This window comes from Heloderma suspectum, chromosome 12, assembly GCF_057233095.1.
Source record: "Heloderma suspectum isolate Gila_16-S chromosome 12, 16-S_ref, whole genome shotgun sequence".
Classification (NCBI taxonomy): Eukaryota; Metazoa; Chordata; class Lepidosauria; order Squamata; family Helodermatidae; genus Heloderma; species Heloderma suspectum.
The window spans coordinates 12,211,623-12,234,813 of NC_139469.1; the positions used below are offsets into that span (position 1 = coordinate 12,211,623).

The 23,191-nt window shown below is 47.6% G+C and overlaps 1 protein-coding gene across 2 annotated transcripts in view; it reads left to right on the top strand.

Annotated features, from left to right (window-relative positions):
- Window positions 1-21,639, top strand: part of PRKAR1B (protein kinase cAMP-dependent type I regulatory subunit beta) — a 158,430-nt gene extending 136,791 nt beyond the window's left edge. The window contains exons 10-11 of one of the 2 annotated variants that reach the window (XM_084818406.1): window positions 13,580-13,661; window positions 17,473-21,628. In XM_084818406.1, the coding sequence (XP_084674532.1) occupies window positions 13,580-13,661; window positions 17,473-17,645 (255 nt within the window). In that variant the 3' untranslated portion in view covers window positions 17,646-21,628. Of the gene's footprint in view, window positions 1-13,579; window positions 13,662-17,472 lie in introns of both variants that reach the window. The other variant, XM_084818409.1, reaches the window with a different exon arrangement.
- Window positions 21,640-23,191: the final 1,552 nt, after the last annotated feature.

Consider the following 23,191-nt stretch of genomic DNA (forward strand, 5'->3'; position numbering starts at 1 on the left):
GTTTTATTAGGTTAAAAAAAAAAACAGATGGAAAGACTGGGTATTACCTCTGCTCCATTCATTTTTTTCACATCCTGACCTAGACTATAGAGTGTGTGTGTGCGCGTGCGTGCGTGCATGTGTGCGTACATGCACATGCACATGCACACACACACTAGATACACACTAGACAGACAGACAGACAGACAGACAGAGATAATTGCATGGCTCAGCAGAAGGTAGCATCCAGCCCAAAGATTCTGGCCAAATCACATATGCAACTGATTTCTTGGCTTACCCCACATTTCCACTGAAATTAGGATGGCCACTTACACATCAGCAAAGAAAAGAGGAACTGGATCCCCAAAAAAGAGGACAAAAGGGGACACCAATTGGTGTAACGTTTTATATGGTAATGTATATTTAGAAATGAACATTTAGAAATTATAACTATAATTTAAATAGAAAGACCATATATCTCACCATAGTGGGGAAGACTGTGACCACGTGACCTGCCTGTCTGCTTAGACTGTTGTCCAGGGCCTAGCCGGATGGGCAACTTCAAGGACCCTGCTTTCTTCTCCTTTCTGATGGCTCTTTATCTTTAAAATGGACTTGCCCTTCAAACAGAGGACTGTCATCAGTAAAGCAGGACATGTGGCCTCTGTAACAGCCAGGCTAAGTTAAGCCATTAAAACAGTGGGGCATTTTTTTTACAACAAAATGACTTGGGTAACCATGATTTGTTTATTTATTTCAAACCTTTTTAAATTTAATTTAATTATTTATTATTTAATTTATTAATCGCCCATCTGGCTGGTCACCCAGCCACTCTGGGCGATGTACAACATACAATAAAACAATAAAATTCTACAATAAAAACATTTTCTAAAATACCCTAACCCACCCCAAATGCCTGCCTGAACAGCCACGTTTTTAATGCACGACGGAAGCTCATTAAAGAGGGGGCATGACGGAGTTCCCTAGGGAGGGAGTTCCACAGAGTGGGGGCCACCACAGAAAAGGCCGTCTCCCTCGTCCCCACCAGTCTAGCTGTCCTGGCTGATGGGACAGAGAGAAGGCCATCCGAGGCTGATCTTGTTAAGCGGCCTGTCTGGTGCTGCTGGAGGCGCTCCTTAAGATAGGCTGGGCCGGAACCATATAGGGTTTTAAAGGTCAAAACCAACACCTTGAATTTGGCTCGGAAAACAACTGGTAACCAGTGCAACTCCTTCAGCACTGGAGTGAAGTGATCTCGCCGGCAGCTGCCTTTAATCAGGCGAGCCACCGCATTGTGTACCAGCTGCAGCTTCCGAACCGTCTTCAAGGGTAACCCTACGTAGAGCGCATTACAGTAGTCTAAACGAGAGGAGACCAGGGCATGTACTACCGATGGGAGCAGATGGTTGGGAAGGAAGGGGCGCAGCTGCCGTATCAGATGGAGTTGATACAGCGCTGTCTGGCTCACAGCTGACACCTGAGCCTCCATGGACAGCTGGGAGTCCAAAATGACCCCCAGACTGCGGACCTGGTCTTTCAAGGGTAGCCGTACCCCATTCAACACCAGGTCAACATCCCCTAGCCTCCTCTTGTCTCCCACCAAAAGTACCTCGGTCTTGTCAGCATTCAGCTTCAGCTTGTTCCTCCCCATCCAGCCACTCTCCGTCTCCAGACATTTGGACAGGGATTCTACGGCCAACCTTGGTGAAGATTTGAATGAGAGGTAGAGCTGCGTGTCATCCGCATATGGATGACACTGCACCCCAAACCTCCTGATGATAGCCCCCAGTGGCTTCACATAGATGTTAAATAGCATCGGGGAGAGGATGGAAGCCTGTGGCACCCCACAAGTAAGTGGCCACGGGTCCGAAACCTCCTCTCCCAGTGCTACCCTCTGGTACCTGCCAGAGAGGAAGGACCGGAACCACCGCAATACGGTGTCTCCAATGCCCAACCCCTCCAGGCGGTCCAGGGGGATACCGTGGTCAACAGTATCAAAAGCCGCTGAGAGGTCGAGGAGAACAAGGAAGGAGCATTCACCCCTATCCAGAGCCCTCCTCATATCATCTACCAAGGCGACCAAGGCCGTTTCTGTCCCATGCCCAAGCCTGAAGCCTGACTGAAATGGGTCTAGATAATCAGTTTCTTCCAAGTGTGCCTTCAACTGCACCGCCACCACCCGCTCAATCACCTTGCCCAAAAATGGCAGATTCGAGACTGGGCGAAAGTTGTTCAGAACTTGAGGATCCAAGGAGGGCTTCTTTAAGAGCGGTCTTATCACTGCCTCCTTGAGGGCTGATGGCATCACTCCCTCCTCAAGGGAGGCGTTCACCACCGCCCTGATCCCCTCACACAGTCTCTCTCTGCAGCCCATAATGAGCCAAGATGGGCAAGGATCAAGTAAGCAGGTGGTTGGCCTTACAGATGAAAGCACCTTGTCCACTTCATCAGGAGGAAGAAGCTGGAACCGATCCCACAAAACCAGTTTGCCACAGGCCGCCTCTTGCTCACTAACTGTATCCACAGCGTGCAGAGTAACACACCTAATCTGATCAATTTTATCTGCAAAGTGCCTTGCCAAGGCCTCACAGGAGGCCTTAGAATGCTCCAGTGGTTCCGGAGCCACAGGACTGACCAGCCTCCTGGGACAGCACTCTGCAGACGCGATGGAGGCAGCATAATATTCCTTTTTTGCTGCCTTCACCGCCATGTGATAGGCTGAAGATACAGCTCTAGCCTGTGTCTGATGGTCTTTGGAGCGAGACTTCCGCCACCAGCGCTCTAGCCGTCTCACCTCCTGTTTCAGAGCTCGTAACCGCGGATTGAACCATGGTGCAGTCTGAGTCCTGTTCAGGGGGAGAGGGCGTTTAATACCCCGCCCTTCAGTTCCCCTCCCCTCCCCCCCAAATCCAGGGCAATTTGCAATTTATTTATTTGAAGGAATTTTATCCCACTCTTTAGCCAAAAAAGACTCCCAGAGCAGCTTACAAAGTTCAATAATAAGACAGCCCCTGCCCTCAGGCTTACAACCTGATTTACAAATTAAAACCATCATTATAATATACCACAATACTGGATCATCATTAAAATTCTAAATCCTCCAGCAGCTTTAGCTTCAAAGCTATAGGCCTGCGCAAATTTTTAAGAAGTCTTCAGCTGGCATCAAAAGATTGTAAGATATGACACCAGGTGAGCATCCCTGGGGGAAAGCGTTCTAGAGCTGGGGCGCTACCCCTGAGAAAGATCTTTCTCCAGTTGTTAGTTGCCTGACCTCTGAAAGCAGGGACACAGAGAGGATAACCTCAGAAGACAACTCTAATGATCAGGCAGGTTCATGTGCGTGGGATCAAGTGTTCCTTTCATAAGAACACAGGAAGAGCCCTGCTGGATCAGACCAAGGGTCCATCTAGTCTAGCATTTTGTTCACACAGTGGCCAACCAGCTGCCCATGGGAAACCCACAAGCAGGACATGAGTGCAGCGGCATCCTCCTATCCACGTTCCCCAACAACTGATGTACATAGGCTAACTGCCTCTGATCCTGGAGGTAGCATATAGCCATCAGGACTAGTAGCCTTCGATAGCCTTATCCTCCGTGAATCTGTCCAGTGCCCCTTTAAAGCCATCCAAATTGGAGGCCATTCATCACTACATCTTGCAGAACTGAATTCCATAGTCCCCAAGCCATGTAGGGCTTTAAATGTTTAAACCAGTGCTCTGAATTTTGTCTGGAAACTGACCAGAATTGTGGATAATTGGCTTACAAACTTTCCAGTCGTGCTGGTTGGATCAAGTTACGTGTCCGCTTAGAAACAAGCAAGCATTTCCATCAGGACTTAGGGGAAACATTTCCCCACTGGGAAATGCAAAGAAACTTGTCTGCATAGCACCTTTCTACCTCCAGCAAAGAAAGTAGTACTTCTCAGAACCTTTGGAAGAGGCAGGCAGCAGAAGCAGGAGGTTCATCAAGCTGAAAGCTCTTACTGCCCGTAACTAAGCCGAGGAGAGACAGTTCAGTCTTTTAGAATGGGAACCCCCGCCCCAGTAGATTGGGACCCCAGGTGGGCCAAAGATATGACACCGCTGTTCTAAAGTCTAGCATCTCTAGGCCATGTGGACTTATTTTTCTCCAACAACCCACCTTGAGCACCTATGTTTCGTTGTCCAGGGTGGTTACCAAGCCGCATTGCATAGTTAACAAACCACCCTGCAGAAAATGTCCTGGGTTCAGACAACACGCTAACCCATGGTTCAACAAACAACTCACCGTTCAACAACAACCCACACTCAACCACTGAGTGGGGGTTAGCGTGTTGTGTGAACAGCCCCAGTGTGTTTCCGGATGGAGGGCTTCCAATCAAAAGGCATCATGCAGCTATTCCATCTTTCTCTCCTTAACTTTTTTCCCCCTGGTTTTCTGGGAAGACACGAGAGGGTTATAAATGAAAGACGTTTTTGTTTGGATACCCCCCTGTAAAATTGCATGAATGAGGCATTGCAATTGCACCATACAAGCCTCATCTGGAAGCACGCACATTTGAAGACGACGTACATAGATGCAATCTCACGGTCATCAGAGTGTCTGGTGTGGCTGCCCTCTTTTACTGCAGCATTGCCCTGATTCTTGGTGGTGGTTTGAATCAGAGGAAAACTGCTGGATATCCAAACTACTATCTCGCTTCTGCTTTTCTTGTCTCCGTGCCCTTTTGCCTGCCCCCCGCCCCGCCCTGCAGCAATATGCTTACTGTACTTGTTAGTAAGTGCTCTGCATGGGCCTCTTAAATTCAGAAGTGATGACTCTTCCATTCAGAGGTTGCTTTGATGGTCTGGGCCATTCAGTGCTAGTCAGTGGAAGGAAAATGGATGAGGCGAAACGTTAAGAGAGCAGTAAGGAGAATCTGGACAAAAACACAAGATGCTGCACTAATTTGTTTACCCCCTTTCCGGACCCTTGGGCAAAGTGGAAGGTAGGGCGGCTGCTTACTCATTGCCAAAAAGAGGAATTGCATCACCAAAAAAGAGGATACCAATCTGCATAACATTTGCATATGAAAATCTATATGCAGAGGTGCAAATGTAGAAAGAATAACTATGATTTAAATAGAAATACAATTGCTCTCTCTCACTCATTCAAAGCATGTTTACCTTGTTCTTCACATAAAAGGCTCTCAGAGCAGCTTACAAGAATTGATAATAAGATTCTTCCTGCCTTCAGGCTTCCAATCTAAAATTACGTGAGACATAAGGAAAGGGAGTGGGAGGGAGGAGGGAAAAAAAGCATGGTAGTGATGCTTGATTCAGAGAGCAAACCTAAGGCCCCTAGACAGAGTCAGTGGGTGGGGTGGGAGATAGGATATTTCGGATTCCTGGATGTGAGGTCAGAGACACTGCTCTGACCTCGGACCCAGAAGTCCAAGATCCCCACTCCTTCCCCCTTGCAACCGGCATGGAAGGAACCTCTCTGGCTGCCTCTCTGCTGGAGGGGACCGGGGAGGCTGCTGTCCAAGGAATCCTCCGGCCTCCACAGGATGCATATATACATCTCCACATGGTGGAGAAGACTGACCAGCTGAATCATGGGTCTGTTGTGTCTGTTCTGTCTGCTGTCCAAGTGCTAAGTGTTGATGGGCAACTTCAAGGCCTCTGCTCTGCTCTCTCTTCTTAGGATTCTTTAAACCAGGCTTGGACTGGACAACCCATCGAACAGAGGATGCCTTCAAGCAGAGGATTGTCCTCTGCCAGCTCTCCAAAACAGAGGACTGTCCTCTGTAGAGTAGGACACCTGGTCACTCTAGACTGGAAGGCGACATGGTGCAGATGCTGTTGCTGCTGTTTTGCCTCCAAGCTCCTGCTCTCAGTCACTGCTCCTTGTTGCAGTAAAAGATTTTGCTTGAAAAGGGCAACACACAGCTTCAGCTCTTGGCACATTGCCATTAGGAAATGGATAGGTGTTGGGCAGGGGGCATCTCACTTGGATCCAGGTGGTTGGGGTCTTTGGGGTTCAGGAGAGCTGCATGGTCTGTGTGCTCTGGCTGTCTGCAAATACTTCCAGCTCAACTTCCAGCTGCGTGTTTTTGGATCTTGAGACCTTCTCCGTCGTGTTATCCTTCCTACTACCTGCTTGCATATGACCGGTTCCTTTGCTCCAGATGTTCTGCACTGGCTCACTTGGTGCTTTTGACTCCATCTCTAGGGTTGCGAGGTCCCAAAATGTAACTAGACGTTCCACAGTTTTAGTCTCCTACTCAGGAGGGCTGTGGTGGATCAGACCAAGGTGCATCTAGTCCAGCATTCTGTTCACACAATGGCCAATCAGATGCCCATGGGAAACCCACAAGCTGGACGTGAATGCAACAGCACCCTCCTGCCCATGTTCCCCAGCAACTGGTGTACATATGCATACTGTCTCGGATACTGGAGGTAGCATAGAGCCATCAAGACTAGTAGCCATTGATAGCCTTCTCCTCCATGAATATGCCCAATCCCCTTTGAAAGCCATCCAAATTGGTGGCCACCACTACATCTTGAGGAAGTGAATACTATGTCAGGAGCGCCCTAGCTGCCTCTTGCAGTCCCCTGCAATAGCCAACTCAGGACACAGACGACGAGGATTCTTTCCAAGGCTTTATTCCTTTATTACTTTATGACTCTTTCAGATACTAATCACTAGTAGGGATGTACGAAACACCTACCTGGCTCCATGCCGGGCAATCCACGGTGGGGGGGAGGCCCTCTGTCCCTCCCCCCGGAATCCTCAACGAGTGGGGGGAGGCGCTCCGTCCCTCCCCCCAAAATCCTCGACGGGGGGGAGGCACTCTGTCCCTCCCCCAGGAATCCTTGACGGGGGGGAGGCGCTGTGTCCCTCACCCCGGAATCCTGCCCGGCCAGCTCTGCTCTGCAGCCAAGCTGCGGAGCTGCCGGCCGACTCCAGCCGCCCGCAGCCGGACATCTGGCCGCTGGGCAGCCCTGCAGGGACACAAATGGCGGCTGTCATAGCCGCCGCCATTTGCGTCCCTGTATTGAGCTGTGATAGGCTACGTAAATACTTACGTAGCCTATCACGGCAGGGTGAAAAAAACCCAGCGTACGCAAATGGCGGTTGCCCCTGCCATTTGCGTACGCTGGGGTTCCCCCCCCCCCGCCATGATAGGCTATGTAAATACTTATGTAGCCTATCATGGCCTCTGCAGGGATGCAAATGGCATCCCTGCGTTAGCTGTGATAGGCTACATAAGTATTTACCTAGCCTATCATGGCTATGAAGAGGAGGAAGCGAATGGTGGCCGCAGGACCGCCGCCATTCGCAAAGCAGTGCGGACAGGAGCAGGTAAGTGCTCTGTTTCACGTGCCTTTCGTGGGGTGGGGGTGGCGGGGACTTCGTCCCGTGCGCCTTTCATGGGTTGGGGGGGTGGGGGCTTCGTTCCGCAATGGATTTCGGGGATTTCGAATGCCAGTGCACTCGACCTCACCGAGATCCGTCGCGGAATTCTCTGACATCCCTAATCACTAGCGACTAAGCAAGGAACAGCAGTGGGGAAAGATAGCAGAGTAGCCTAAGCTCCAGGTAAGGCAGTTGGTCCCCATTTGAAGGAGAACCACGGGAAAACTCTGAACTTATGGGTTATGGAGAGATCCTCCCTCTTACCTTTGGGTCCTTGGGACGCGACCGTTGTTTGAGCACCAAACGAACAGAGCGCCTCCTTTCGGCACCCTCCATCTGTCGTTGCTCCCTGCATCTGCGCTGAGCATCCAGCAAGCCCCCCTCCAGTGCTCTCTCACTGCCAGGGTCACTATCTATCCCAGGAATGCTGGCAGGAGGAATCTCTGCCAGCTGCTGTGCTTGTGAGAGATGAGCGAGCTCCTCTCCCATGGATTGCTGTTCCTCCTCAGAATCAGAACTGCTGTGGGGCTCTATGGGCTCAGTTTCCACCCTGACATCCTACAGTGCAACTATGTGCTGTGTAAAGAAGTCCTTCCATTTAGCTGTCCTGAATCTCCCACCAATCAGCTTCATGGGATGACCCCATTAGGTTCTAGTATTATGCAAGAGGGAGGAAAATGTCCTCCTATCCACTTTCTCCACACCATGCATAATTCTGTACACCTCCATCTTCTCTCCCCTTCCTTGCCTTTTTTCTAAGCTAAATAGTCCCAGTCCTTGTAACCTTTCCTCATAGAGGTCCCTTGATCATTTTGGTTGCCCTTTTCTGTACCTTATTCCAACTCCACAATATCCTTTTTCAGGTACGGCGACCAGAAGTGTACCCAGTATTACAAATGTGGCCACACAATAGGTCTCCAGGGAAGGAGTAAAACCTCAGTGTAACTTCTGTGTGTGTGTGTGTGGGGGGGGGGATACCTTCTGCTTGGCATCAGAACACTTTTCTACTTTCTGTGCCTCCATCCCCCTGTGTCCACCAGGCTCCGAGTCTCTGACAAAGTGAGCCACCATCCTTTCGTTCTGAAGTTCCACCTCCTGAGTCTTGGGTACCAAGCCTCAGAAGACAGGGCAACACTATCTCCTGTTTCCCTCCACCGCTTCAAGGTAACAAGGCCTCATATATTCATTGGAAAGGAAACCGGAGAAGACAGAACCCTATGGGCTGGGTGCACAGATGGATAGTGCACAGATAAATGACATGCAGGGCCAGAGTCGAGCCCTGCGAGCCAGGCTTTGCAATCGGGACTTTACAGCATTTTGGATGTGTTCCACTGTTTCAAAATGAAACATCTTTTTATTGCTTTTGGAAAAAGGGAAACCTCATTACTTCAGGAGGGATGCAAGTCCACAGATTGTAAATTTTAATTCATTTCTAATATCCTAAATTGTGGTACCATCACTAGGCTGTAAACGTTTTGCACAGCAAGTCACCAGCGCATCTGAAAGCCATTAGGAGATACGCCACGCTTCTGCAAACCGAGCTGGTTTGCTGGGGCATGGGGAGGCAAACAGGTGCATGGGGCAGACAGGGAGGGAAGCAAAGATACTGGGTAGGTGGCAAAGGCAAGCTGTTTTTAGGTCAGTGACTCCTGTTGTTCTTGCAATGCGATGCTCATATTTACTCAGAGCAGGGGAGGAGGAGAAGAGGTGAAATGATACCAGTTCCTGGGAAGAGGGAGGCCCTCCAGTGCTTTTTCAGAATCCCTGAGATTTATCATTTCAACCCCCCAACATTTATTAGCTTGGAGGGCCAGCCCCTCCGCTCAGCTGAGCTGTCTCGAGGTCAAACATCTTTCTCAAACTTGCCGGGCATTAGGCGATCTTGAGTCGCTGGAGCTCATAAAATGTCAAGAGAAGGCTGCAAAGCTTTCTGGACACCAGAATAAGCCTTCTCTGACCAACACTGGAAGGCCATGAGATCTTGGGCCCCTGGTCAGCGTATACATTTCTAAGATTGTAAAACGGCCAACAGAACATCCATCAGATGGACAGTTCCATCAGATGGGACTTTGGCCAATCGAACATAATAAATGCTTTGCAGTCCAGTGTTCTGTTCTCCACCATGGGCCTCCAGATGCTGCTGGGTAGCCCATTAGGACCAGGGTATGAAGGCTCATGGCCATTTCCTGTGCATTGTCATTAGCAACTGGATATTCTGCCTCTGAAGATGGGTTTTTCATTTATTTTATGTATTTGTTTCATTTCTGTACCGCCCAATAGCCAAAGCTGTGTCAGCTGTGTCAGTGTTAATTGAACAGCATTTAGGTGTGCTGAAGTGCATTAGGTGGTTATTTGCTCAACTAAGGGGTCCCATTGATTTTGAAACAAGACTGACAACCCTGGGAGAACCTACTTTCCTACATATACACATGTTAATCTTTATAAAAGGTTTGTGTACCATTTAGCTCCATTAGACTAAGGCCAGGGGAAGTAGTAAGGGTCTGGAAACATCATTGTTTGCATATCGCCAAGTGGCAGTGGCACACAGTTGGGTATGTTATCAGTGTTTCTACAACTGGATTTTGCATCCTCAGCGGACGGAACAATGTGGATTCGTGGAGATGGAAGATTCTACAGGATTGATTCAAAACGAAAAATTGATGATTAATGAGGATCATCCTCTCCTTTGTGCCCTGGAGAAAACTGTATTTCCAGTAGGGTCACCCACTGACAGCGCTCCAGGAAGCAGTAGCCAAGCGCAGGGCACTTGCAGCGAGAGGCAAAACGAGCTAATCTGTTCTTGCATCTGCTTCCTGTTGTCTGGATCTCAGAGGCTTTCTTTCTGGTCAGTGATGGAGCTGTTTCTCACTGAGTGGAGGCAGAAAATGTGACTGTTAAAAACACGCACACACACACCGAAAACACACACACCAAGAATGGGAAAAAAAATGTTTCTGGAATAGGCATTGCTCTATGCTGCCAAGCTGTGTATTTTTTTTTAAAAAAATGTATCATGGAGGCTGGCCATCTCTGCCCTTCTCCAGCAGATATCACAATGTTTCTTGGATGCAGAAAGCAGACAGCACAGAGTGGTGGAAGAAAATACTCTAGAAAACTCTGTTGTTATTGAAGTCTTATATCATATGCAGAGGTGGGGAGGAGGCTGCTGGAGGGGGGAAAAACCCCGTTGTAAGTGGTGCAAAGGGCATGTGGAAGGTGGCACTTGGCAAGACATAGTTTTGAGACCAGACAGAATAGAAAGCTGTGATTTCCCTCCCTCCACTCTTTTTCTTCCACAGTGTGAGAATGCAACTCTCCCCCCACCCCCATATCCCCTCTTTCATCTGCAATAAATCTTTGGAAATGGCACGGAGATACGAAGCAGCTTTCTTTTTCAGATAGTGCGGACCAATTATTCAGGGGAGTGATGGGACGTTTCCTGCTTTTTTAGGACACGGTAAAGCCATTTTCAGAGGGACGCGTGAAGATGCCATACCCTGAGTCAGAGCATAGACCCACCTAGGCCACTACTGACTTCCCTGATTGGCAGTGGGACACCGGCCTCTTGGGCAGAGAGTGTCATTCCCCACACCTGCTACCCTGGAGGTGCCGGTGAGCGAAGCTGGGACCTTGTGCATGCAAAGCTCCTGCTATGTCACCAAGTGATGGCACCTCCTCTTCCTCTCAGTGGGCTCGAATGAGATTGCTGCACTGGCGTTCCTATTCCCAGGCAGAAGGCAATGGAGGTTTTGCCAAGACAAATCAGAAATAACTATCTCTCCCTGGTACCGGGCTGAGCCCCTTGAACTCATAGGAGAGAACAGACCGGTGGTGTAGTGGTAATTTCAAAGTGCAGACGCTCATCTTGACAGTCCCTTAGCCTTGCCCCAAGGAGAATCCCAAAATGCAGGCAGCGGTGTTGATCCATATCAACGAATTATCATCATCATCATTATTTACATTTTCATCCCACCTTTCTTCCATCATGGAACTTAAGGTGGTGACAGGTGGTTCCCAGGCGGTCTCCCCTCCAAGCACTGATCAGACCCGGACCTGCTTAGCTTCAGCAAGGTGGCTGCCTCATGTGCCTTCAGTCTATGCCCTGGGCCCTCAGTTCTAGCCAGTTTCAGTTCCACCAGGAGCAGGTCTTTCATGAAGCTGGTGGGTCTTGATTGTGTAACCCACTGGTATATTTTTCTTTCAGAATTCTGAGGAATGTTCCTGAGCATGCTCAGTAAATGAGTGAGATAGGGAGTGGCCATCATTTTGGCAGTTACCAGAATTGCAGTGTAGAAGAAGCTTGCTTTCTGCTCCCTGTAAGACCCTGAACTCTTGAGACAGGGCTGTTTAACAAAGTTCCTGTGTTGCTGGATCCTGATCCAATTTTGAGAAGATTGCTGCAGAGCTGGAGTGAACTGAGTAAAGACTGTTTTCCTTCTTTGGCCAGCAGAAAAAAACCAAGCTTCAGAGAGAAGTTTTATTTATATTTTTGTTGAGGATTCAAGCTAAAAGACAGAACTTTGGGAGGGCTGTGCTCTGTTTTATTGTTATGGTGATAAGTGTATGGTTATGCATGTAAAATTATTATATGTGCATTACGATTGTTTTAATTAAGATATTAAAATATATGTTAAGTGTCCCTGTACAAAGCCTTTGCTGTGAGTCCCTTTAGAGACCCTGAAGAAAAGTGTTACAATTGCCCATTCAAGACCAAGCCATCCCCAAATACTTTGCATTACAACAGGGAACCATGCATGGTTTCTGGGAAAATTCATTTCTCCACCAGCTGCTGTGAGGATTGCAGCTCAGCTCAGAGGGAACGTGGAAGTCTGAGGGGTGGCATGGGAGGTGGGGTGGCAGATTACAACAGTGTCCCCACCAATGAAGAAGTATTGGGGCTGCATCCCCACGAGCCCTGGCTGCCCTACACCACTGCTTGTCTCCTGATGCACCCAGTGCTCTGTTTCCACTGCAAGCCTGGCAGACTGAGCTCTATGCTTCCAGGGCACCAGCGGTGCAACCCCTGCAGGGCTTGTGGGCGATGGGCAGCTTCCGAGCATCTCCAACCTTCTGAACGGACCCTCTTGCGCCTCCAGCTCAAGTGAGAGTGAGCAGACAGGAAAGATCTCTTAGGGACACCAAGACAGAGAAGATTTGGTACAGCGTAGGGGAGCGCATGAGCAGTTCAGACTCTGCTGAGGGATGGCCAGTCATTTCTGGGGATTGTTGTTGCTCGGCCAATGACAGCAGCAAGCATTAATCGTGCAATAGCATTGCATGGCAGACCGAAGGTATGCGCACCTGCACGATAACCCATAGACCCCTCACTTGGCTGGCCCAATCCTTCAGGCATGAGATTTATGAGACAACATGTCTTGTCTTGGCTAAGGCAAGGTTTGTCTTAAAATTCCCGTTTCCCCTTTTTCCCTTTCTTTTTACCTCAAGTGAAAATGTAAGATAAATAAGGTCCATGGCTTTTCTATGTTTATTATCCTTGTAACTCTGTGTAGTCCCCTGCATGAGGCCTGGAACACAGGCTTTTGGGGGCCCCCCTATCAGCTGCTATATAGAACTGAAGGGTCCCCAGTTCGCTCTACATTAAGGGATTACTGGTGGGCAAATGTATTGAAGGCAATATCCTATGCATGTTTAGACAGAAAGAAGTCCTACAACTCAGAGCATTCCCCAGCCAACCTGCTTGCTTGCCTGCCTCTTGCTTTGTTTGGCCCAGGCAACAGTGGTGGTGGTAAGGAGGAGCAGCAGCTGCCATGGCCTGCATGCTCTCCGGCTGTCTGCCTGTCAAGCAAGCACATGGTACCAGTGATGAGGAAGAGGATGAGGAGCAAGAGCAGCTGGTGACCACGGGGGTGAGAAGGCAGACTCACTGGGGGAGGGCCCCCGGTGTCTTTCCCAAGGGCCTTCAAAAACATGGAGCCCGCACTCTCTGGAACAGAGGAAGTTGTTGTATACAAGATCAGATGATTTGCCCTTCTATCCCTGTATTGTCTGTTCTGACTGTCTGTGGCTCTCCAAGGTCTCAGGTAGAGAAGGATCTTCACATCACCTGCTACCTGAGATCTTTTAACCTGATGATACCATGGATCGAACCGGGGACTTCCTGCATGCAAAGCGTGTAAGCTACAGTCCTTCTCCCAAATGTGTAGTTTCCGTACTGTATTTAAGTGAAGTTAACACAAACCCTTCTGGCCATATTTTCCAGGGCACTGCTTCTGTCCTTCAGCGCAGGTCCGATAAGGAGGAGTATGTGGAAGTTGGACGGCTTGGGCCATCAGATTATTTTGGTAAGCTTCCATTTCATTTCCATCGGAAAACATTTAGGAAGGCAAGCAAATGTGGGCTTATTGCATTCATAGGACGGTGCTGTGTGAGTCACAGCTCAGTTATGCAGCCACGTTTGTCTCGCTTTAGCCTTTTGGATGGCTCAGGTCATTGATGGGGGCCAAAAGTCACTCGTGGGCAATCAGTTGCAGAAGGATCTGCAAAAGGCAGGGGAGAAAAAAGAAATAGTTGATCCTCCATTTTTGAAAATATAAAATCCAGCCATTAAATCAAAACTGTCTTTGTCCAGGGTGAACCACACAGGTTCCTTGGTTGGCAGAAAGCAGAAGTGGAGATCGACTTTTGTTGTTCAGTCGTTCAGTCGTATCCGACTCTTCGTGACCCCATGGACCATAGCATGCCAGGCCTTCCTGTCCTGCGCTCTCTCCCGGAGCGTGCTCAAGTTCATATTCATTGCATCGGTGATGCTATCTAGCCATCTCATCCTCTGTCGTCCCCTTCTCCTTTTGCCTTCAGCCTTTCCCAGCATCAGGGTCTTTTCCAGAGAGTTTTCTCTTCGCATTAGGTGGCCAAAATATTTGAGCTTCAGCTTCAGTATCTGTCCTTCCAATGAGCACTCAGGGTTGATTTCCTTTAGGATTGACTGATTTGACCTCCTTGCAGTCCAGGGGACTCGTAAGAGTCTTCTCCAGCACCACAGTTCGAAAGCATCAATTCTTTGGCACTCAGCCTTCCTTATAGTCCAGCTCTCACAGCCATACATTACTACTGGGAAAACCATAGCTTTGATTAGATGGACCTTTGTCGGCAGGGTGATGTCTCTGCTTCTTACTATGCTGTCTAGGTTTGCCATAGCTTTCCTCCCAAGGAGCAAGCGTCTTTTAATTTCATGGCTACAGTCACCGTCTGCGGTGATCTTGGAGCCCAAGAAAGTAAAATCTGTCACTGCTTTCATTTCTTCCCCTTCTATATGCCAGGAAGTGATGGGGCCAGATGCCATGATCTTCGTTTTTTTAATGTTGAGTTTCAAACCAGCTTTTGCACTCTCCTCTTTCACCCTCAACAAGAGGCTCTTGAGATGTTCTTCGCTTTCTGCCATTAGGGTGGTATTGTCTGCATATCGGAGGTTGTTGATAATTCTCCCGGCAATCTTAATTCCGACCTGTGATTCATCCAACCCGGCGTTTCTCATGATGTACTGTGCATATAAGTTAAATAAGCAGGGTGACAATATGCAGCCTTGTTGTACTCCTTTCCCAATTTGGAACCACTCGGTTGTTCCATGTCTGGTTCTTACTGTTGCTTCTTGACCCTCGTACAGGTTTCTCAAGAGACAGGTAAGGTGGTCTGGTACTCCCATCGCTTTACGATTTTGTCACAGTTTGTTGTGATCCACACAATCAAAGGCTTTAGCGTAGTCAATGAAGCAGAAATAGACATTTTTCTGGAATTCTCTTGCTTTCTCCATGATCCAGCGAACGTTGGCGATTTGATCTCTAGTTCCTCTGCCTCTTCGAAACCCAGCTTGTACTTCCAGTAGTTCCCGCATACTGCTGAAGCCAGCTTGTAGGATTTTGAGCATCACCTTGCTGGCATGTGAAATGAGCGCAATTGTGCGGTAGTTTGAACAGTCTTTGGCATTGCCCTTCTTTGGAATTGGAATGTAAACTGACCTTTTCCAGTCCTGCGGCCATTGTTGAGTGTTCCAAATTTGTTGGCATATTGAATGCAGCACTTTAACAGCATCATCTTTTAGGATTTTAAATAGCTCAGCTGGAATACTGTCATCTCCGCTAGCTTTGTTGTTACTAATGCTTCCTAAGGCCCACTTGACTTCACTCTCGAGGATGTCCGGCTCAAGTTCAGTGACCGCACTATCATGGCTATCAGGGACATTCAGATCTTTCCTGTATAGTTCTTCTGTGTATTCTTTCCACCTCTTCTTAATCTCATCTGCTTCTGTTAGGTCCCTGCCTTCTTTGTCCTTTATCATGCCCGTCTTTGCACAAAACGTTCCCTTGAGATCTCCAATTTTCTTGAAGAGATGTCTAGTCTTTCCCATTCTGTTGTTTTCCTCGATTTCTTTGCATTGTTCATTTAAGAAGGCCTTCTTGTCTCTCCTTGCTATTCTCTGGAACTCTGCATTCAGTTGGATATATCTTCCCCTTTCTCCCTTGCTTTTCGCTTCCCTTCTTTCCTCAGCTACTTGTAAAGCCTCATCAGACAGCCACTTGGCTTTCTTGCATTTCTTTTTCTTTGGGATGGATTTCATTGCTGCCTCCTGAACAATGTTACGGACCTCCGTCCATAGTTCCTCAGGCACTCTGTCTATCAGGTCTAATCCCTTAAATCTATTCCTCACCTCCGCTGTATATTAATAAGGGATATGATTTAGGTCATACCTGAATGGTTTAGTGGTTTTCCCTACGTTCTTCAATTTAAGCCAAAATTTTGCAACAAGAAGCTCATGATCTGAGCCACAGTCAACTCCAGGTCTTGTTTTGACTGACTGTATAGAGCTTCTCCATCTTTGACTGCAAAGGACATAATCAATCTGATTTCGATATTGACCATCTGGTGATGTCCATGTGTAGAGTCGCCTCTTGTGCTGTTGGAAAAGAGTGTTTGCTATGATCAGCGTGTTCTCTTGGCAAAACTGTATTAGCTTTTGTCCTGCTTCATTTTGTACACCAAGGCCATGCCTGCCTGTTATCCCGGTGATTTCTTGACTTCCTACTTTAGCATTCCAATCCCCTATGATGAAGAGGACATCTTTTTTTGGTGTTAGGTCTAGAAGGTGTTGTAGGTCTTCATAGAACTGATCAACCTCAGGTTCTTCGGCATCAGTGGTTGGGGCACAGACTTGAATTACTGTGATGTTGAATGGTTTGCCTTGGATTCGTACTGAGATCATTCTGTCGTTTTTAAGATTGTACCCCAGTACTGCTTTTCCCACCCTTTTGTTGACTATGAGTGCTACTCCATTTCTTCTAAGGGATTCTTGCCCACAGTAGTAGATATGATGGTCACCTGAATTAAATTCGCCCATGCCTGTCCATTTTAGTTCGCTGATTCCCAAGATGTCGATGTTCAATCTTGCCATCTCATGTTTGACCACCTCCAGCTTACCTTGATTCATTGATATGACATTCCAGGTTCCTAAACAATATTGTTCTTTACAGCATCGGATTTTCTTTTCACCACCAGACACATCCACAGCTTAGTGTCCTTTCGGCTTTGGCCCAGCCGCTTCACTCTTTCTGGCGCTACTTGGAAATATCCTCTGCTCTTCCCCAGTAACACCTTCCGACCTGAGGGTCTCATCTTCCGGCATCATCTCTTTTAGCCTTGTGATACGTTCCATGGGGTTTTCTTGGCAAGAATACTGGAGTGGGTTGCCATTTCCTTCTCCAGTGGACCACATTTTGTCAGAACTCTCTGCCATGACCTGTCCATCTTGGGTGGCCCTGCACGGCATAGCTTATGGCTTCACTGAGTTACTTCGCCACAACAAGGCAGTGATCCATGAAGGGGGAGATCGACTAAGCAGTCTTTATATTAACAAAGCTGGAGATAAATTAAGATGCTAGGCTAGGTAAACAATGTCATAAAAGTAGTTCAAAGGAAAGGGAGGGGGTGGGAAGAAGACCATGATGGGATTCACAACTAGGAGTAAGAGTGATGGATGAGAGGGAGAAAGATAGACAAAGTCAGAGGAAAGGATGGGGTGTAGACCTTCACTGTGGCTGAGGCAAGAGGCAAGGTGCAAAACCTGCAGAAGTGTGACAATGGTGCCTTTCTTCCTGGTTCCAGGGGAGATCGCTCTCTTGCTCAACAGGCCTCGGGCTGCTACCGTGGTAGCCCGTGGGCCCCTGAAATGCGTCAAGCTGGATCGTCCTCGCTTTGAACGAGTCCTCGGGCCTTGCTCAGAAATCCTCAAGAGGAACATCCAGAGATATAACAGTTTCATTTCCCTGACGGTTTAAGTGATTCCTGTCGCTGCCTTTTACATTAAAACTCATGCACTTAAAATGTGCCCCATGCTGTTCCATAGCTTTGCGAAGAGAATGAGAGAGACCTCCATTTTATGTATGTTATTTTTTTCAATGTTCATGTCGGGTGCACTAGATATCCAATAATTTATCTGTCGTTAAAAAGGGTAGACAACAAAGATCTGGAGGAAAGTGGCTCTAGGGGAATCGTTTGGAGTTTTTAGCGTGAATTACATTCCAGGCTGTTGTTGTCACCGGACCTCCCTAAACTTTAATAATGCAATTTTAAACATTCGAAAGCCACATTTATTTACCCTAGTTGTGCTGAAAAGCCAGCCCTGCCCACATTTTTGTCAGATCGTAAAAACAAATACTTAGCAACTTGGATATTCATTGTTAAATGCCCTTTATAGAATCATAGAGCTGGAAGGGCCAGTTATAACTCTTGCGCAACCCATGCATAACTCTTGTGCAACCCATTGTTTAACCAGTTGCGCATAACTCTTGTGCAACCCATTGTGCAACTAGTTGCACATAACTCTTGTGCAACCTGTTGTTCAACCAGTTGCGCATAACTCTTGTGCAACCCATTGTGCAACCCGTTGCGCAAGCGTAATGGACAACCGCTTGTGTGATAGAAAGATTCAGTGGTGCTCTGCTAGCGCAATTTGGGTTAGCGGAATTACACCATTAGCCTTTGGTTTCCAGATCTCTCCCTATCCTGGTTGCTCTTCTCTGGACGCCCTCCAGCTTGTCCCTTTTTATGGGATTGGAGGTCTCCAAGACCTCATGCATTACAAAATGACATTATAACATTAAAGGGGGAATTGATTAATGAACGGAGCTGAAGTCTAGCAAGGAGTGACATGCACACAAGCCTTTTGAAAGTCACTTTGGGGTTACACAACCCTCCTGCCTGGCCAGGAGTGAGATTCAAAGCAGAGAGCAACATCAGCGCAGGTTTTCCCTCTAGGACTATATCCACCCATTATGGAGTGCCCATTCGTGGGGAAAGATGCGAGCAGGTCCATTTTCACTTACTTTTTGGACATCCCTGCCTGTCCCTGGGTGGATGGACCAAATTAGCTGCAGGGGGCAGGGGGGATATATTGCTGGCTCCTCTGCATCAGAGCCTCCTTCTGCCCCGAAGGTATGGTAGCTCCAGCTGGCTCAGGAATTTGGGACCTGTGTTGCATGTGAGACCGCCGTTGGCACAGCGACGCAGCAGTGACTTGGGCATGGCACAGGGCAACACTGCCAGAACATACTGCTGTTTGGGGAAAGTGTGTCAGCTATGCTGCCTTTTTATGGTGAGTCTCATTCAGCAAACTTAAGAAGGCCTTGTGCTGAGTTAGACCATGGCTCCAAGTCCACCACCTAGCCCAGGATCGGTACTTTGACTAGCATCAGCCCCCAGCAGACGTATTTTCCCAGCCCTGCTATCTTTCAGTGGTGCAGATAGGTAATTTTAGGCCCTGGCCTTAAAGGTCTTATGAGGGCCGCCTTTAGACGGCTGTGTGTATTACTTCCGTTGTTAAGCACATAATTAACATCAGTGCCAGCACGGGTTGGCATGGTGGGACACTTGGCGAGGTCCACACCCCAGGAGGGGGCCAACTGACAAGCCATGTAAAGAAATTACCTGTGGCTATTTATATTTATTGGGTGTGGTGAGAATGGATAGAAGCCCAACAACTTTAAAGCAGCAGTGGGGAAGCTCCCATCTTGACTGGAGAAGTGGCACCAGACCAGGGGGCATTTAACCCTTGCCTGTGGGCTGTTTTCTCAATCTAACCTTCTCCCTGCCACACCCCATTAGCCCTGCATTTGGGGTGTGTGTGGGGCCACAAGTAAGGCTAAGGATCATCCTCTATTATGATTAGGGATGTTGGAGAAATCTGCAATGGAATCAAATGACTTCAGATTTTCATGAAGCCAACCTGTGGATTCTGCAGTGGACTGGCTTCTCCCCTGTTGAGTGGATTCCATGGACTTGTGGACCAGTTTTCTAACTTCCTCAAATTTTGTGCAAATTTCATCATGGAAAAATACACCAAATTAAAAAAAAAACAGCCAAAAATGTGCATTTTCCCCAAAGGCTAAAGCGTGAAAATGCGCATTTGGGGGATTTGCGCATTTTCACACATGCAAATTTGCGCACTGGCGCAACTGCGCATCTGCGCAAATTCAGAAACAAGAAAATCCGATTCCGTCGTTGGGTGGACAACGGAACGAAAGACGCCTGACAATCCACGAAACACAGACGGAACAGGGTTTACACAATCCATACATCCCTAGGTAAGGCATAAAACATTTGTTTGGGGCCTTAATTAAGGTCTGATAAAAAAAGTTGCGTTCAGTTTCAATTTCAGGGTGGTGGGGAGGAAGTGTTCAAAAGTCACAGGAGAGATCAATTCATGCATTTGTGTCCAATCTCTCGTTGGGTGTTACCTGTAGTGCCCATTGCTCTGCCCATGGCTACCTGCTATATACAACTGTGGCTACACTGTACCAGCTGGCCACTGGTGAATGGGTTTCACTGCACCCCAAAATATATTTCTGGACCTTTGGAGAATAGCACAGCCCATGAGAATGCAGGAGGTGGCATCTCTGCATTCGAAAGACATGAAAAAGAGCCAATGTGAGCGAGTGAATGCAAATGGCAACTTACCCAAGGGTAACTCAACCATGGTGTGTATGCAACCGCTTGGTAAGCCAAGCTGTTCCTCCTGCCAGGTGAGGAGAAGGATCTTGCTATTCGCTGTGTTGCTTCCAGCTTTCCTTGATTTCTGATCAGGTGCAGAAGTATGGTAAGATTTGCCTCGCCCTTTGACAGGACAAAACAGAAGATGGGCTTACGAAGTGGTCATATGGACGCCATGATAAGTTCCCGTTTGGCAGATGGTGACATTTGAATCCGCTCAGAGGCAAAGAAAACATAACAGAAAAAGCAGTTTGAATTCATTGGGCAGTACCTGACGTTAATCCTACTTAGAGTAGACCCATTGAAATGAATGGCGCTTGTTGGTCAGGACTAACTTAAGATCTATTTATTTCAGGGGATCTCCTCTAAGTAGGACTAACATTGGATAGTACCCATAGCTTCTTAGAACTTGAAGGTTTTGAAACAACCAATTAATGTTTTTCATGCTTTCTAAATTTGCAAACACTGGTGAAAGTTGCTTTGCTTTGCTGGGACGTGGCTCCTTTTGCATTCTCATCACGAGTTTAGTAACCATTTGCATCATGTTCAGATTCAAATCTGATACTTAACAAAAGTAGGAAATTGGTTGAATTCTGACAATACTTCCTTTCAGTGCCACTCTATTTTTTTTTTAAAATCTGTGTTTAGATTTTAGTTAGATTTCTACCTATCAAAACTGCTGGATGTAACATGCTGGCCAAGCTCCCCTTCCATATTTAACTCCATTTATATCCTGCAGGCATGATCTGGCAGGATTCCTCTGGAACAAGCCCATTTGAAATGAACAGGAGTGTTATTGTACCTGTTGATTTTACAGTTGGCCTTGTCCAAGAGAGCTTCCCACTGGATTGGGGCCTGTTCCATTAATGTTAGGATGGGGTCCTGTATCTGCAAGAATAGTTTCTGTCTGATGTACTTTTTCACAGATTTTGTTTGATCTTTGTAATCTGTATTTATTATCCTTATTTATATCCTTGATTACCATTTTTTGCATGTATTACAAAATGTGGAAAATCAAATGCTGTGTTAGATAACTGGTAATGTAATGGCACCATCTAAAAAGATTTTTTTTTTAAAAAAATCCAATATATATATATACTAATCATAATCATATAAATCTTATTTCCTGTGAACTGTTTTGGTATTCTGTTTTGTGTGGAATTTTTTAAAAAGGAAAAGCTTTTTAAAAAGTGAATGTTTAACCACTCCTTTTGTTTTGCTTATTGCATTTCTGTGGCTGCATTGGCAAAAAATAAATAAATTGTGACTGGTGTAATACACAGGAAACATTTGATCACTGCCGCATTGTGGAGAATTCCTGACTCATGGTGCAAAGGATTTACAGCTATAAAAAGACTGGGTGCAATTCAACAAAAATTACACACACACGTCTCATTGAAATAGTGCTCGGGGCCAACCTAGAGGTTATAAAAGTACCACTGCAGTGTATAATTGATTGACAGAGCAATCCTATGGCCCCTGGGGGAGCATCCCAGGGAACATTGAATTTTTTGGAATCCCCTTCCTGAGGCTGTAGACACTCCTATGACCTTGGGAGGAGGACTCTGGGTTCCTTTAGACCAGATGTGTAGAACCTCAGCTTGTGGGTCAAATCTGCCTACCATGGGTCCCAATCCGGCCCTCTGTGGTTTCCCAGAAGGCCATGCCCCTTTCCTTGGCCCCAGCTGTTTTCTCTGACCACCAGTCATAGGAACAAAGGAAGCTGCCTTATACTGAGTCAGACCCTGGGTCCATCTAGCCCAGTATTGCCGACACTGACTGGCAGCAGCGGCTCTCCAGGCTTCCAGGCAGGATTCTGTCCTTGCCCTACCTGAAGAAGCCAGGGATTGAACCTGGGACTTTCTGCATGTAAAGCATATGCTCTATCATGCTGAGCTATGGCCCCTCCATTTGATGGTCTCCCAGCTTTTGCATATTTCTTCCCTCGCCCCTATTCCAAAAGGTTGAAATGCCTCTCCTAAAGCTAAAATATGCTGGTATTTTGGCCCCGCCCTCTTTTCCCTTTGGCCATGCCCCTTTTGCCCTCAGCCCCACCCACCACTGGAATTTGGCCCACAAGAGCATCTACAAAATGGAGTCCGGCTCTTGGGCTGAAAGTGTCAGGGTGGAAACTGAGCCCATAGAGCCCCAGAGCAGTTCTGATTTTGAGGAGGAACAGCAATCTGTGGGAGAGGAGCTCACTCATCTCTCACAAGCACAGCAGCTGGCAGAGATTCCTCCTGCCAGCATTCCTGGGAGAGATAGTGACCCTGGCAGTGAGAGAGCGCTGGAGGGGGCTTGCTGGACGCTCGGCGCAGATGCGGGGAGTGGCGACAGATGGAGGGCGCCGAAAGGAGGCGCTCCGCTCGTTTGGTGCTCAAACAACGGTCGCGTCCCGAGGACCCAAGTGAAAGAGGGAGGATCTCTCCCTAGCCCATAAGTTCAGGGTCTTCCTGTGATTCTCCTTCAAACGGGGACCAAGTTGTCAGGAGCGCCCTAGCTGCCTCTTGCAGTCCCCACCAATAGCCAACTCAGGACACAGACGATGAGGAATTCTTTCCAAGACTTTATTCCTTTATTACTTTATGACTCTTTCAGAATAATAGTCACTAGCGCCAAAGCAAGGAACAGCACTGGGGAAAGATAGCTGAGTAACCTAAGCTCCAGGTAAGGGAGTTGGTCCCCATTTGAATGCCTCTTTTAAGAATGCCTTGAAGAATGCCTCTTTTAAGAATGTCTCTTTTAAGAATGCCTCTTTTAAGAGACTAGCTAAAATTCATGGACATAGCTGCCATTTTTGAAGTGGTTTTCAGGCATTCTGCTTTCCCATCTTGAG